This window comes from Pseudorca crassidens, chromosome 2 (assembly GCF_039906515.1).
Source record: "Pseudorca crassidens isolate mPseCra1 chromosome 2, mPseCra1.hap1, whole genome shotgun sequence".
In the NCBI taxonomy this organism is placed as follows: domain Eukaryota; kingdom Metazoa; phylum Chordata; class Mammalia; order Artiodactyla; family Delphinidae; genus Pseudorca; species Pseudorca crassidens.
In genome coordinates this window covers 150,136,893-150,154,067 of record NC_090297.1, presented here as the reverse complement: position 1 = coordinate 150,154,067, position 17,175 = coordinate 150,136,893, and the positions used below count along the sequence as shown (strand labels likewise).

Genomic DNA, 17,175 nt, shown 5'->3' with positions numbered 1-17,175 from the left:
GAAGCAGGCAAAGCCTCCCCTCCTCACACCATCTTACCCCACGTCACTGCCTCCCCTCTCTGCTCCCACGCTTTGGAAAATAACAAATGTATCCACCCTAAAACATAAATGGGATTTACAGTCTTGAAGTAAGTTTGCCTTTGAAAAGAGGCTATCGGGGAGCATATGCCTTTATTGCCTCACAGGAAGGCTTACAAGTCTGCCTCACCCACCCAAATCCTAGCAGGTTTAGACCTGCTCTCTCTGGGAAGTGTACCCACAGCCCTGGTTTCAGGAGGCTCAGCACTCCTGTTCTTTAAGTTCTCTGGGGGTATTAGTTCTATTTCCCCAAGTAGGCTGTCAGTGCCCAGTGGGCAGGACAATGCCTCACACCTCTCAGTATCCCCCCAAAGAGTCTGACCCATGCCGGGAATACTGAGTCTTCAATAAATAGTCATCTATCCATCCATCTTTCTGTCCATCCATCCATCCATTCATCTGTCCATCGTCCATCAGTCTATCCATCCATCCAGCACATGGACTGCATGCCTACCACGCACTATGTAGGTCTGAGGATATATGTAAGTTACTATCTCCATGTGACCTGTGGTGGGGGATTGATCTGTAAGTCCAAAGAAATTATTTTTATTCATATACAATGCTAGCAACTATAGGACACTTTGCAGTTAAAAACATGCCATCATAGCCCAGTGGATTTCAGAGTCAGGAACAGCTAGTTTGTGGCAAGCTGAGACTAACATCCGGGCCTGTCCAACGCTGCTCATTGGCTCCCCAAGCATCACAGAGCTGTGCTGAGAGGCGTATTTACAGTTTAGAACAAGAGGGACACTTTCCTACTCCAGGGGTTCCCCCTTCCCCGATGAGACCCTTGGGTTGACACGATTCCATCCCAGTAGGTGCCCTGTCAAAGTGGCGAGGAGACTCTGGGTGCTAGCAGGACACAGCCCTGCTGAAGGGCTCCGGTCTCTGGTTGGCCCTTCTCTGACTGTGCCGGCAGCTGCATCGCTTTGCTGCTGACAGCCGGCCGTGCAGAGCCCCGAGCCGGGCCCCAACTCCCCTGGCTGGGCAGGGAGTCCTTTCTGCCTTGGCTCGCTGCCACCCCCTGGGAGTTACTCAGGCGTGGGTGTTCTTTGGGCTGGATCTAAACCCTGCAGCTGACAGATTCTAAGCCTCCCTTGCCTCCACTCCTCCCTACACCCCAAAACCCAAATACCTCTGGGGCTGCTGGAATAGACGGGAACCGAGAAAACTTCCAGGGCCCTTTCAGCCTCTGACGGCAGGCGGGGATTCCCTCTGGGTCGGGGTCTCCTCTTAGAGCAGCAGTCTTGGCCGGGTCAGAGGAAAAAGGCTTTGGGAGGAAAAAAGAGTTTGTTGAGGCTAAGCCACTTCCTTCTGAGTTTTCCTCCTCTCCGTCTCGTGCACAAACTTGGGAAAGCTGCAAAAGAGGCTGGGCTGGGGTGACCTCAGCCGTGTGGGTGGAGGGAGTGGGAGGGTGGGAAAGCCAGGCTTCCGAGCTGACTGGATTTGGGGCCCCTTGAGAATTTAGTTTACAGGGACTCTGGTCCTGGGGGGAGTGAGGCATAGGAGGCATGAGGGTGGGCCCTTGTGGGTCAGAGGGTCTGCAAGGTAACGTACCAGTTTGTGGGCACCATAAAAAGTGTCCGGCTGCTTTTAGGAACTTCTGCCTCTGTTGCTGGAAGCCGCCCAGGAAAGGGGCCCTTTTGTTGGTTGAATTATCAGACTCACACGTGCAGTAGATTCCCTCCGGCCATCAGCCTGGTTGGGAGAGGCTCTAGTCCTCACACCTTGCCCTCACTTTAATACCGCACACACACACCACATCTACACACACACACACAAACACACCACATCAACACACACACACACACACACACACACACACAGAACCAGACTTGTGAGATGGGAGGCAAGTCCTGACATCTCCCTGTGCCTCTCAGATGAGAATGTGTGACCCAACCCGAAGTTCTTAGGAGACTACAGGAAGTTAAAACGTTAGTGTGAGGCAGATTTGAGCTGCCTGGAACTATGCCTTGGGTAACTATGGTTGGCAGATTAAACGGGAATAAAGTGAGTTTAGACACGCCCAGATGGATCCCTTTAAGGCTTATAATACATTTGATGCGCCCCTCCGTTCCCACAGTCCTCCTGAGATGGGGTTTTTTCCTCCTTGGAGTTCCATCCTTTAGTTTAATAATCCTCACCGTCAAAAAGTTCTTCCTTTTCTCCAATCTGAGTCTCTGACGCTGCTTCTTTGCTACTGTCTAGGTCTGTCTGGTCAGGTAGACTATACATTCCTCAAGGGTGGACTTAATATCCCTGAACCCACACTAGGCCACATGCAGTGCTAGATACAGGCCCCGGAGAGGAGTTTTTGGTGGAACAAAAGCTTCAGTTGAAGCTCATTTCTTTGTTTCACTAGCAAACATGCCTGGAGGGAGGGTGCAGTGATTTCCATGAAGTGTAGTATTGGACAGGATACATTAAATTTGGAAAAATTCTAGGGCATATTCCACTTGGTTTACTTTGGAAAGGATGCCTCCATTCGCCCTCAGGACAACCACTGGTTTATGACAGCCAGTTTGCCCTTAATTTGGTGCCCTTTGGAATCCCCTGCCCCCCATTCTTCTGCTTTTCTGAGATCAGGTTTTAAATGAACGTGTGTGTGTGTGTGTGTGTGTGTGAGAGAGAGAGAGAGAGAGAGAGAGAGAGAGGGAGGGAGGGAGAGAGACGGGTATCTGTAGAGGTATAGAGGCACATCTGAGCCTCTTTCAGAGAACATGTAAAAGTTACCATGGGCCCAACAGCTGCTATGGGTGCTTTTGGGTAGGGGAAGTGAACTCTCCTCAGCTAGTCATTACAGCCTCTGAATATGGGACTGAAATTTATACTTTTAGGGGATGTTTGCAAACTACCCTTAACACCTTTGGAAGCCAAGTCACTAACCACCTTCAGGCTCTAGTCCCCACTTCCTCTGTCTGCATGGATCAAAAGTCAGCAACTTCCCTTCTCTTCCTCTGACACACGCTCCACTGGAAAATGGCGTCCAGCTTCTACTCTGCAGGGGAGGCCCTGACACTGTGCATTGAAGTTCCTTCCTTTCTTCCCTCTTGCACACATTCATTCAATAATCTGAGTGTGTCAGACCCTTTGGGGGACACAAAATGGATACTTGTATTTTATCAGTGGAAATAAGACATGGTTCAAACTCACCTCTGGCCCTCACCACTGCCCTGCCAATGGTGCATTCTGAGCTGCCCTCAGTCTACCGCCTTGCTGCCATGCAGAGAGTTTGCTGGAGGTGGCTGTGTTTGCTGCAAATCTGTAGTCAGCTTGGAAACTCACCTCCTTGTATCTATTCCCCTTCTCTTTCTTCTTCACTTCCCTTTCCCCCTTTCTTACTTCCTTTGAATTGAACTTCCCAATAAAATGTTAAATATAAGCTTCTGACTCAGGCATTTAAAAAAAATTTCCCCTTAAGGAAACAGGCCCAAGATAGGACTCCATAAATATTTGTTGGGTAAATGAATGAATTGTAGGACAAGAGGTCAGGCTAGATAGTGTAGGATGAGAAACAGAGGTACAGGAGCTAATTTGAAAAGGTCATAAATTTACAGGTCGTCTGCTTAGAGATGTTGACACAGGGGTTGTCTCCATTGGTTGCACTCAGCAGAGACACATCATCCCCGATGTGGGAGAGGGTAAGTAAATGGAGAGGGGAGAATGAGAGAGGGAGAAGAGGGCTGAGGCAGAACTCGAGACATACTCACATTTAAGAATCAGGAGAAAGGAAAGGATCCCAGCCAGAGGCCTGGTGAGGCAGAGACGACCAGTGTTCATTCAAGCCCCCTTATACCGCCAGGCCACAGCTCACTGCCATTTCCCACCCGCTATAGACAGGCATGGTCATGGACCACATTTTAGCAATGGACAGAATGGTGAACAAGACAGAGCCCCTGGTCCCATAGAGCTCAAGTCAAATGCGTATAGAGAAGTGTCCCGCTGGTACTGGGCCTCTTTCAAACCTGGCCTGGGAAGACTTCTTATAGGAGCTGCCATACTCTATCCCTGTCCACAGGACAGTAGAATGACTCTGAGGTCCTAGGGGATGTGGGAACCACAAGGCAGACGGATCCCAGGGTTTTGAATCATCGACTCTTCAACTGGCCTCTCCATGAACGAGGAATACACTTTGATTGTGCTAAGGCACTGTGATTTGGGGGTTTCATTGTTATAGAAGCTAGTGTCATGTCATAACCTGGCAAGTGTTGAAAAGATGAGGGCAGATGTTGAAGCTGAGGAGAGGGGGCACACTATGGTCCTGAGGCCTGGACCTATAGCTCTAAACCCTGATGTGTTTTACACACCCCAAGTGTGTGGGGTGTTGGGTAAGTTCTCACATAGCTTCTCTCCCCTTACCATCCTCTTAAGCACAAGTTCTTCTTTTAAGGGTTCCCCAGCCAAAGTCACTGAGATATGCTTTGGGACTTTCCTTAGAGAAAAGAGCAGACTTCACAGTCCGGAGGCCACCGACTCTCACACAGGACAGTCATCCCAGCCCCCCTCTTACAGTGAGATGCACGTGCCAGAGTTCTTTAGCTGAGAACAGACACAGTAGGAAGGACAGAAGGAGGGTAGCCCTGCGACCTTGGCACTCTGTGTGCCCGCCATGCACGGCTCAGCTCCAGGCGCCCCTCTGTCCTGTGGGGTCCCACTCAAGATTCCCATTCCCAGGAGAGAGAGTCTGACAGGTGTGACTTGAGGCCTGTGTCCTCCCCTGTAATGTCACTGGTGATGACGGGAACCCAGGAACCACCAGGAGAGGCCATAGGACTTAGAACAGGAGGGGAACCATTCCTCAAAGGAAGTGATGCCCGACACACAAAAACAGCAGCCTCCCCGGAACCCTTTGGCAAGGTCTTATCTCCATGTAGGAGCAGACATGAGGACACTGTTTGAATCCTTTTGGGGGTCAGCAACCATTAACTTTTCAGCAGCTTATACATTTTTATTTTAACAAGTAAACATGATTAGGGGGACTGTTTAGAATCTACCTTTCATCCTTGCCTTTGAGATATCCTGAACTGGCAACTACCTGGGTGGGGGAGGAGGATGAATCAGAAGCAGTGGATTAGGAGCTGGGAGACATGAATTCTACCTTCATCTCTCTTTTTTTTTTTTTTTTTTTTTTTTGCGCTACGTGGGCCTCTCACTGTTGCGGCCTCTCCCGTTGCGGAGCACAGGCTCCGGACGCGCAGGCTCAGCGGCCATGGCTCACGGGCCCAGCTGCTCTGCGGCATGTGGGATCTTCCCGGACCGGGGCACAAACCCATGTGCCCCGCATCAGCAGGCGGACTGTCAACCACTGCGCCACCAGGGAAGCCCCATCTCTACTTTTGACAAATGGTTTCATTGTTTTATAACCCAATTTCCCCATTCACAAAACAGGGTAAGAAAACCTCCTCTGCCTAATTTACAGATTTGTTGTGAGGGAAAGAAGAGGAAAGAAAAGAAGAGAAAAGACAAGAAAAGAACAACAAAACACCGAAAACTCCTAAAAGGATTTTAAGAAGCCAAAAGTCAAATATAAGAGCAGTCAGTTAGCAGAGCATCTGTTACGGGTTAAATTGAGTTTCCCTAAAAGATAGGTTGAAGTCTGAACCCCTGTACCTCAGAATGATCTTATTTGGAAATAGGGTCGCTGGAGGTGCAATTAAAATTGAGATGAGTTCATAGTGCGGTAGTATGGGGCTTTAATCTGATGTGACTGGTGTCCTTATGAGAGGGAAGAGTCACAGAGACAGAGACACACAGGGACGCACCATGGGATGACAGAGGCTGAGACTGGAGTGATGCAGCTGCAAGCCAAGGAGTGCCGAGGATTCCAGCCAGAAGTCTGGAACAGGTGAGGAAGATTTCTCCCCTACGATTTCAGAGGGAGCATGGCCTTGCTGACACATTGATCTGGGTCTTCTAGCCTCCAGAACTGTGAGACAATAGATTTCTGTTGTCTTAAGCCACTCAATTTGTGGTACTTGGTTATGGCAGCCCTAGGAAATGAATACAGCATCCTTTAACAACTCCCAGGGCACAGTGAAGCTTTGGCCAAACTTCTTGGCCCACCCCTGAGAGGTGGTGAGCTAGTATCAGACGTGGGACATGGGACACGGTCCTGGATTTCAGAGGTAATAACCACTGATGTGAAGGTCACAAAGAGTCAAGGTCAGTTGTGGAAAACCCAAAGCAGCTATTAGGGTTAAGTAGGTTTACACAGGCAGCAGGAGTTTAGTCCACACTGACTGAAAGCATCACTTCTGCCTTGAGGGACCAGAGTGCTCAGAGCAGAACTGGGTTCGGGCAGCCTTGGGACTGAGCCTGATTTCACTTCCTACAGATGTGATTGAAGCATCACTTTCATACTGCAGCCTCCACCACTCAGACTCCTGGACCCCCAGGCTCTAGGCCAGCACATCAGGGTTGCTGCCCATGTCACCCTTGAGGAGAAAGTCTGCAGGGATGCCCTCTAAAGGTTGGCGCCCCGCCCTCACAGAGCTTGTGTTATTGACCACTCCACTATGTTGCTTTTTTTTTTTTTTGCAGTACGCAGGCCTCTCACTGTTGTGGCCTCTCCCGTTGCAGAGCACAGGCTCCGGATGCACAGGCTCAGCGGCCATGGCTCACGGGCCCAGCCGCTCCGTGGCATGTGGGATCCTTCCGGACCGGGGCACGAACCCGCGTCCCCTGCATCGGCAGGCGGACTCTCAACCACTGCGCCACCAGGGAAGCCCCACTATGCTGCTTTTGACTTAATTGCTTAAATATTGCTCTGAAAGCAATAATTCAGTTTAAAAAATGTGTGTATATATATATATATATATATATATATATATAGGCAAAAAGAGAGTAAAAACAAAGCAAAAAAAGTGTGTGCATGTGTGTAGCTGTGAACTTCTTGGATCCTGATGCTTAGAGGGAAGGGGTGCTAACATTATGACCCAAGCGCTTCCATCCAGATAAGCTCAACTCTTCCCAAGAGCTCTGCAGGGAGAATATCCCGGAGACACAAAGTAATTAGCCAAGGATGCCAGATTGGTGAGGGGTGGAGCACAGATGTGGATACAGGCTTAGGGTTAGGGTTAAGCCTGGTGTGTTTTCCACGACCTCTGCTGCCAGAAGTGACAGCCAGGGCCTGCCCCAGTTGTCTTGCAGGTCTTGGGGTGTCTCTCTTAGCACCTGGCACAGAACAAATATTTATTAAGAGAGGGTTTGATAAATAGATTGACACTGTGCTGAATGAGTTAGAAGAATGTACTGATGGGAAATCTACTGTTAAATGAGAAAAGAAAAAGGTTTCCTTACCAATAGCCATCTCTGATAACATATGCAAGGAAAAAAGTCTGCATAAGATAACTTCAGATTGATAGTAATGCTTATCTCTGAGGAGGAGGCTCATGGGGGACTTTCACATATTTTAGAATAAGAAAAACGCTGAAGATATTTCCATTTTGAAAAAAGCAAAATTGAAAGGAAGGAAAAGAAAGACAAGTTGTTCCTAGTGGCAAAGGATGGTCCTTAGACCCAGATTCCCCATATCAGCTCACTTAGGATGGGCCCTGGTTCCCAAAGGTGAAAAGCATCTGTTCAGAACCTCTCTCTCCCTCTCTCTTTCTCTCCAACCACACCCCTCCCATGTACTGTGAAATATTTTCATTTACAACAAACACATGAACACACTGCAAAGAACCAGAACTGTGGGAAAACGGGCCTAGAACATCTCTTTGTATTGAGGTCAAGTCAAAAGTTCACAGGAGCTAAACTGAAGGGGCGCCCACTGGCTAAACGTGGGGTGATCTGAGCATTAAAAAATGGCAGGAAAGTTGAAACATACTCATTATTCTGAAAACTGGTAAATAAAGGGAAAGAAGCAGGTAATCTTGCCTTTCTTGTATGAGCTGTACCTCATAGTGGACAATAGTTAATGAAAGGGTTGTTTTTTATAGAAGAGTGCCAGCTAACAAATACAGGAGGAAAAATAGAATTAGAAAAATCCCTGTTTTCAGCCCCTAGTGATAGTGTGGATCTAAGCGAGGATCATCAATGGCTGCTGAAACCTTTAGGTCAAACGCTGAAGGGAACGTTATCGTGGGTGGATGAGGCTGGCAACTCGGGAACCCACCCATCAGTCCTAACGTTACAAATTGAGAGGCGACCGGCATTATCTGTCCCCGATGGGATACAGTAGAGGTACCCAGCACCATTTATGAAGTGTTCCTTCCACAAAATAAGGCCTCTAGATCTAACTATCGTTTTATAGAAACAATGAACTCAGACAAACATGTTACATGACAGCTCTGGATTTCAACCAGTGAAATTCAGAACGTGCAACTATGGATGAAAAGAGACATTTCAAACAAATGTACTTTGTGAACCTTGAATCCTGACACAAACAAGTCAACCATAAAAATGACCAAACATTTATGAGGCAATAGGAAACATCTGAACACTGACAGCACCTTTAAGAATACTGGTTTCCCACACAGGGACCTGTATTCAATATTCTGTGATAAATCATAATGGAAAAGAATATGAAAAGGAATATATATATATGTATAACTGAATCACTTTGTTGTACAGCAGAAATTAACACAACATTGTAAATCAACTATGCTTGAATAAAATTAACCAAAAAAAAAAAAAAAAGAATACTGGTTTCCCTTGCTATCTGAAAGTAGAAGTTTCCTATGAAACTATGCTAATGGACACACCTTGCTAACGGACACACAAATTAAATCAAGATAAAGCTCAGATGCTCACAGATACAGTTCAAAGCTATGGAGGCTTGATGCCCAGATGCTGAGTGTAGTTCCCATGAAGGAGCTTGGTGGTACCACTCTCACTGCTTGGGTATGCCCTGCCTCTATCAAAGCTTGCTGCAAAACAAACACTGACTGCTTTTTTCTATTTCTGCCTTTTTTTCATAAGTGCAAAAAATCCTCTTTGGATTCCTTTAGTTTAGGGAAAACAGGTACTAATGTAGGTCTTTCATAAAAGCAAAGTGGTATAAAGTGAACTTTTGAAAAGCAGGGGATACCTGTATTAGAAGGGTTTATGGATAAATATTTGATGTGGTGATTTATGATGTGATGCTAAGAATTTTACTTCAAAATAATCCAGGTATGTGGGGCTGAAGAGAGGAGTAGCTGGTGAAACAGATAAAACAGGCCCTGCCATGTGTTGATGGGTTGTGGAAACTGAGTGGGGCTGCACAGGGATTTATTGTACTATAATTTCTGCTTGTGCACATGTTCGGAAGTTTCCATAATAAAACATTAGCAAAAAGCGATAAAAAGTATGGGCATACAACTTAATTCTTCCATTATGATGTTGGTGGAGTTGGTGTGTATGTGGGTATATGAAGTATGTGTGTGAGTGTGTATGTGTGTGTTCTCATGCTCTGTTTCATTCTAATTTGGGTTGCAGCTCTGGAAAAACTGCATTCTATTGAAAAGAACTTTGACAGCTGTGGAGAATGTTCCAACCTAATAGGCCCAGGTAAATTTCCGGGGGGCTGGCACAGACACAAGGCCCCTGCTTAGGGGACTGCTGGGGCCAGCCCCACATGGTTATTCCCATGGTCAAAGGCAGTAAAACTGTTTAATGATACATTGCTTAGGGTCCAGAAGGACCAAGCTGGAGGTTGGATGTCAGAACCTTGAAAGCCACTAATTAAGAACTTCATTCCATCCATGAATTTCTGGAATTGGAAAGAAGAATATAAATGACGTATAGGGAAAGAAGGAAGTAGTGCTGTCTAGAGGCTGTACTGTGTAGTAGTGGTAGCTATACCAAATGGCCTTGGACGGCCGCTTCACAATTTTGGCTGGTTGGTTCTTTCTTCCGTTTCGTATACCTATACATGTTTACTCAAAAAAGTGTTTGCACAATTTCATATACGTGGGTCTTGGCTTCTAAGTTCTGCAATTTTGATAATTGTTCATCTGTTATACACCTCCACTCCTTACCACCATCTTAACGATTGGGAAAACTGAAACCTTGTTGCATGGCTGGAACAGCAAAAGGTTTGGCATTAGAAGATCTTGGCTTAAATTCTGGTTTCTTTAGTTTCTAGCAAAGCTCAACTTAATTTTTTAAGGGAGAGTAATTGCTCTGTAAGTGGCTAGCCACTGCTATTCTCTTGAGTTCTGGGAAGAATCATTCGAGTGGCTCCTTCAAGTTATAAGGCAAGTAGGTATCCATTGATCCGTGAGAGGAGTATAACTGTCCCAACCTTATTTGGTTTGGTAAAGACTTGGGGTCTAACAGGCAGAAGTTGTCTTTCCGACAACCATTTGAAATTTGAGGTTGCCGATGAGGGTTTGGGAAAATTCACTGAGAGCTTCAAGAGTCTTCTTGAGAGGAAGGGGACAAAAATGCAAAGTTATGACAACATCCTTGATGGATTAAGGTGGCTCTGATCAAAAACTGCTAGCATAAAAGGACAATAGCACCATAATGGGTACAGGGAAGGGTGTGCGTGTGAGCAGGGACTCACATAGGGTGAAGGGGAGAGAGAGTGGGGTGTTGGAGTGGGGAAAGGTGTATAGACTAATGAACTTGGCACAGTTGAAATGTGTAACTTGTCCTCAGCACCATGTTCACAGTGGCAGCTCTACAATTCCTTTGTTGGAGGAGCTTAGGAGACTTGACATGAAGCTTGTGTTTTAAAGCAAAACATTTGTTTTCACTTGCACTGTCTGTTTATATTTGGTGGCTTTGGGAAGGAGTGAATGGAGATCAAGTTATGGGGGTAGGGAAAGCCCTCTGTCTACACCTTAGTGCTTCCGTCCTGGTGCAGTCACCCTGATGCTGCAGGTGACTCTTGGGCAAAGTTGGTGTGTTAAAGTGTGTCGCCAAAGAAATGCGATATTGAAAATTTGGGATCATAGATCTCCAAAACACCTGGAAGTTCCCTTTCTACCTCACTCTCCAAACTTACCAATCGCCTGCAACAAGACATTTTCTTGTGTGGAGAATGTTAACTTGAATGTTAGAAGAGATATAACCTTATTCTGTATCCCCCTACCTCTAGCAGCTCATATCTTGAACCATTTAACTCTCTGAGTATCCTCATCTATCAAATGGGCTAATAATATCCCAGTCTGACTTGGTGGTTGAAGAGATTAAGTTTTGTCAGTTGAAAAGTCCTACCTGACAATGTCAGAAACCTCATTAAATGGCTTGTCCAAGGTTTGCTGCTGCTTCATGGCAGAACAGGAAGTTAGAACCAGCCCAGTGGCGTTTCCACCATCGGCAGTACCACCCCTCCCAAGGGGAATGCTTTCAGAGCTAGATAAGATGGGAGGGGGGCAAGGGGTAAAGGCACCCTGAGTACAGGCGACTGTTTGGAAAGGGGAAGTGGCAGCCGTGTGAGGATGGCCCTGTGACTTGCAGAATAAGGAAACAGTTCTCACCAGCAGGGTGTAGGCAGTTGGCTGGTGGGTGTGGGGGACCCCATTGATGGTGAAGGTGACATCCGGCAAGACACTGATGTTGACACACTCCAGAGTGTACAAAAATAGAACGCAGAGGATCTATTCAGAGGCCTCCCAATTCCCCGTCCATGGGCTCTGCCCCAGTGGTCTGTGCAGTTGCTTGCTACCGCCTGAGGGGCCTGTGATGAGGGAGGTCCCTGGGTCCACAATGGCCTGCAGGCTTCGGAGAAGAACATCATGGTGCCTCCCACCTGGATTCTGAGGACAAAGGAAGCATCGTCAGCTACTCCTACCTGTTCCTTCCCCTTTCTCCCCCTAAGCTTCCCTGGCACCCCAGCAGCTCTCACTCTCTGCTGGGTTCTCTAATCTGCTGAAGCACGTTAGTAATTTGCATTTTGGTCTCTCTTACCACATGAGTGTTTCTCTCTCTATATATATATATATATTTTTTTTTTTTTGACTGAGATGCATAGCAGGAAATATATTTACTTCTTGACCCAGTACACACACATACATGCACACACACACGCAGGAAATAAAAATTTCATGACACTGTACTTAACCTTAATATATGAAGTGCACTCTCATATTTTCTATTTTAGCCCATTTCATTAAAAAATGTAGGTCACGATCCCCTAAAATGATGTCGTGACCCATAAATGGGTAAATCCTTACAGTTTGAAAAACCCTCAGTAGACAGTAAACATTGGAGCCTTTTTGGCTTTTGTATCTCTGTGCCTAGCACATGCCTGTCCCCTTGCAGGAACTTATCTTCAGCTGAATTGAAACTTGAATTACATTTCTTTGAATTCCTGCACTGTCTAGTACAGTGCTAGGTATGTGGCAGGAATCTAGTTCCACTTTCCCTGATTGCTTCGCGCCTCTGTGTGTGTGTGTGTGTGTGTGTGTGTGTGTGTGTGTGTGTGTGTAGACTCAATCAATGCCACCCCCTCCATGAAACCCTTGAGGAGTTCTTCAGATAGAAGTGGTCTTGCCCTTTCTGGTCTGGGCCACTTTGGTGGTCCATCTCATGGAGTACTGACCACCTTCTACTCTACATGGTAGAAGTTTGTGTATAGGTGTCATCTTCTGCAGTGATTTGTGAAGGCAAAATCTGAGTCCAATTCGCTTTTGCACCCCTGTGTCATTCAACCCTTGCCTTACATGTTAATTAATGTTGAATGAGTAGTTGGCCGAGTGTTAGTATTTACTCTCTGTTGAATTGAAGATACACCACATGTACAAGAAAGGAAGCTGAGAGTTGGTACCATGTGTCTGCTGCCCCGTCCTGCCCCTCTGCTCAGCACCTCCATATTCTAGCCTCATGCAGCCAGCTCCCAGCATCCTCTCTCAGTGACCAGCAGTTTCATTCAGGTCAATTTAGTTAATCCAATTTCAGCTGAGCCTGTTATGAGTTCTTCCCTCATTCTGTAACTACTCTGTGGAGGATACTTACGTGTCCACTGCAATCTGCCAGTAGACTTGTTTGGTGACTGGGACTCAATCTATGTTCCCAGAGAGGTGGGAGTGGTCCTAGCCTCTGAAAATCAGCTTGCTACCTGCACCACCTCCTGTGTCACTACATGGAAAGAAAGGCAGATTGTCAAGGAAGGGGCACTGGAAAACCTCAAGGACGAGCCTCAGCCAGTCCCCTGCTTCTTGGTCTGGTCACTCACACCAAGTACCTAGATAGGCAGAAATATCAGCCTGCGTTTTGAGACCGGGGCTTCTGACTGCTGCAAGCTGATTAGTCGGAGCCTCTTGGGCAAACAATAGAAACAACTGTGCTCAATGATTTGTGAATATCCTCCTGCTTCTTGGATAGAAGGGGTAAGGAGGTGAGAAATGGAGACCACAGATCTGATCAAGCAGAACTCATGCAGCACCAAGGCCAGGACCATCATCGGGTGTGCATTCACCACGCAACTTGAGGCACCCCCAAAGACTCCTTTGCCCCAAGTATCTTCTCCACTATTATGGTGGTGCCTGGAATTTCCACAGTATTCACTCTTTTGTGTTAGGCAAAGATGCTAATTGAACACGAAGTGACTTACTGGAGCTTGAATATTTATTAATATTGTGTTGATTTCTCAGAATATGTTCTGCCACCTAGCAGGATCCTGCAGAAATAGGACCTAAAACTGATTTGTTTTCAGGAGGAAAAGGATCAGAGAAAGACAAAACTTGGGGCCCTGTATGCAGGGCAGTAAAGGGGAAGGGAAGTGGATATCTGTGGGAATCCAAGGAAAACAGTTTTCAAGGCACGAGGGGGGAGGAGCTGATGTTTGTTGATGGCCTTTATGCAAGGCGCTGTGCTAGGAATTTTTCCTGCCTCATCTTATTCTCATGTCAGCCTAGTGTCCATTTGAGAAAAATGAGGCTCATGGAGATGAAGTAATGCAAGAGGGGGGGATTTCTTTTTTTTTTAATTAATTAATTTATTTTTGACTGTGTTGGTTCTTCATTGCTGCATGCAGGCTTTCTTTAGTTGTGGCGAGCAGGGGTTACTCTTTGTTCTGGTGCGCGGGCTTCTCATTGCAGTAGCTTCTCTTTGTTGTGGAACATGGGCTCTAGGCATGCGGGCTTCAGTAGTTGCTGCACGTGGGCTCAGTAGTTGTGTCTTCCATGCTGTAGAGGGCAGGTTCAGTAGTTGTGGCGCACGGGCTTAGTTGCTCTGCAGCATGTGAGATCTTCCTGGACCAGGGCTCGAACCCATGTCCCCTGCATTGGCAGGCAGATTCTTAACCACTGAGCCCCCAGGGAAGTCCCAAGAGGGGGGGATTTAAATCCAGGTCAGTCTGGCTGCAAAGTATTTGCTGTTTTCCACCACAATTCACATCTTTCCAGGCTGAAAGGGAGCAGGAAGCTCTGAAGGGCAGAAGCGAGGTGTCCAGACACCTGCCCGCTTACTCACAGTTCCGTCCAGGCCTGGTCTCCACTGCAATCAGGCTGGAGAGGAAGCCATGTGATGGAGGAGATTCAAAGCTCTCCATGTGAGAGAGGAGAGCGAGAGAAATGCGCTTCTGCTGAAACAGGGTAAGCTCAGGCCAAGTTTCCTTGGGAAGGAGTCAGAGAGATAAGAAATCTCCTCCCTGACCCTCCCAGAACCCCAGGTAAACGTGTCCGAGGGCTGGTGAGTCTCATGACCTTTTCCAACCACAACATGCAATTTAAAAAATTGTATAAATTGGCAAAGAACACATAAAATCGACCCTCTTAGCCATTTTTAAGTGTACAGTTCAGTAGTGTTAAGTATATTCACAGGGTTGTGCAACCAATCCCCAGAACCTTTTCATCCTATAAAATTGAAACTCTATACCCGTTCAATAACTTCCTGCTTGTTCCTTCCCCAGCCCCTGGCAGCCACCATTCTACTTTCTGTCTCTATGAATTCCACTACTGTTAGAATTTTCTTCCTCTTTCAGGCTGAATAATTTTCTGTTGTAGGCATATACTACATTTTGTTATTCCAGCCATTAATGTGTAATTATTTTATTGTCAGCTAACATTTGAATTTTTTCCCCCACCTCCTCTCACTAGAATTAAGCTTTTTGAGGGCAGGGACTGTCTTTCTTGTTCCATTGTGTTCCCAGTGCCTAGCAGCATGGTGAGCACAGAATAGGGGCTTGATAAATATTTATTCACTGCATAAATGAATGTCCAGTCCCAGAGATTCTTTGATTACTCCAGTGTGGTATAGTTTACAAAGTCCTTTTTTCAACGACTTTGAGGCAAACCCCATTTTCTCAATATTCAGAGAGGGTAAGTGTTTTGCCCCAAATCACACAGCTGCTACAAGACCAAGCAAGAGCTCCAACCCAGGTGTTGTGACTGCTAAGTCTAGACGTGTTGTTTCCCTATAGTTATAACCTTAATCTGGTGGGGCTGATGGGCCTTACCTACTCGTGTACACAGAAAACGCGGGTAGATCCGCCAGCTTCTGGGCCATTGTGTCGAACACTGGGGTCACCCTTTCAGCACAAGCAGGGTTATCCCAGGCCCAGAATGCCATAAGACTCTGCATTCATAAAGAACTGGTCAGTCTCTGTGACACTCTCTTCAAATTGCTGACCGACCTCAGTCAGTCCTTCTACCTAATGGTGGAGCCTGAAGGAAAATCACACAGATCCTTGGCAAACGGGCTCAGATTCTTGAAATCTTCTTCTGTCCTAAAGCTAATTCTTCCCCTACTCAATTTTCCTTGGTTAAATGGATACAACAATTTTTGCCATGCTCCCATCCACTTAATTTTTTCTATGTAAACATCTTTTATTGAAGTATAATACAGAAATCACAAGTGTACAGTGTTTTCACAGACGTTACAGCCCCATTGCCAGAAACCCCTTCAACTACCCTGCCCGTCATTGAGACTTTCCTTAAGAGTAACCAATCTCAAAAAAAAAGACAAAACAGCAAGATAACCCATCTCTTGGCTTCTAACAGCTTATACTATCTTTGCCTATTTTTGAATTTTATATGAATGGAATCATATGGTATGAATTCTTTTTTATCTGGCTTTTGTCACTCAACGTGATGTTATTGCATGCTGTTGTAGAATTTTCATTGTCTTTAGTATTCCGTGGTATGAATATATCATCATTATTTATCCATTCTACCACTGATGGATATTTGGGGTGTCTCCTGTATTTGACTATTGCTAATAGAGCTGCTTGTACTTGTCTTTTGGTGAACATGTGTACTTATTACTGTTGGATGTATGCCTAGGAGTAAAACTGCTAGATAATAGGGTTTGCAAGTGTTTTGCTTGAGTAAATACTGACAGTTTTCCAAAGCGATTGTATCAATTAACATTTCCAATATCAATGTTTTGAAAGGTCCAGTTGTTCTGTATCCTCACCAATACCAGCTGTTGCCTACCTTTTCCACTTTAGTCTTCTAGTGAATATGCAGTGGGCTACATTGAGGTTGTAATTTGTATTTCCAGATGACTAATAAAATTGGACATTTGGATATCCTCTTTTGTGAAGTGGGTTATCTACAATTTTCTTGTTGATTAGTACGAGTTCTTTATTTATTCTGGAATAAAGTCCTTTGTTGGATATATGTACTACAAATATCTTCTCCCAGATTGTGACAGATGTTTTTACTCTCTTAATGGTGCTTTCTGATGAACAGAAGATATGAATTTCAGTGTAGTCAAATTGATCTTAGATTGATAATTAGTAGTTTTAAAGAACTTGTTACAAAAATTTTTGCCTACCTTAAGGTCATGAAGACATCTTCCTATGTTTTTTCTAAGAGCTTTATTGTTTTGCTTTTCACATTTATATATATCTACAATCTATTGGAAGTTTGATAATGTGTGAGTTAAGATCCATTTTTTCTTTATTAGAAGTCAGATTTATTGAGATATGATTTATACACAATAATTCACCCTTTTAAGTGTACAGTTCAGTGATTTTTGAAACACAAATAGTTTCTGTTCGCTAATATTTTGTTTACAACTTTTGTGTCTACATTCATGAGAAAGAGACTGGTCTATAATTTTCATTTCTTGTAATGTCCTTTTCAAGTTTGTTATTAAATTTATGTTGGACTCATAAAATGAGTTATGAAGTGTCCCTTCTTTATCAGTTATCTGAAAGAGTCTGTCTAAGATTGGTGCTATTTCTTTTTTAAATGTTTGAGGGAATTTACCAATGAG

At 45.4% G+C, this 17,175-nt stretch overlaps 2 protein-coding genes across 3 annotated transcripts in view; both read right to left on the bottom strand.

The window, feature by feature from the left end:
- RAB7B (RAB7B, member RAS oncogene family) overlaps positions 1–1,452 on the bottom strand; it is a 36,176-nt gene extending 34,724 nt beyond the window's left edge. Inside the window, exon 1 of one of the 2 annotated variants that reach the window (XM_067729201.1) lies at positions 1,214–1,452. The gene's annotated coding sequence lies outside the window, so the exon portion shown is untranslated. The remainder of the gene's footprint in view (positions 1–1,213) is intronic. The other variant, XM_067729202.1, reaches the window with a different exon arrangement.
- Positions 1,453–9,610: 8,158 nt separating this feature from the next.
- CTSE (cathepsin E) lies at positions 9,611–15,875 on the bottom strand. The gene is given in 7 exon segments (XM_067711147.1): positions 9,611–9,772; positions 11,490–11,725; positions 11,728–11,768; positions 12,967–13,089; positions 15,410–15,490; positions 15,492–15,604; positions 15,834–15,875. Coding segments are annotated over 7 exon segments (798 nt in total).
- Between the last annotated feature and the right edge of the window lie 1,300 nt (positions 15,876–17,175).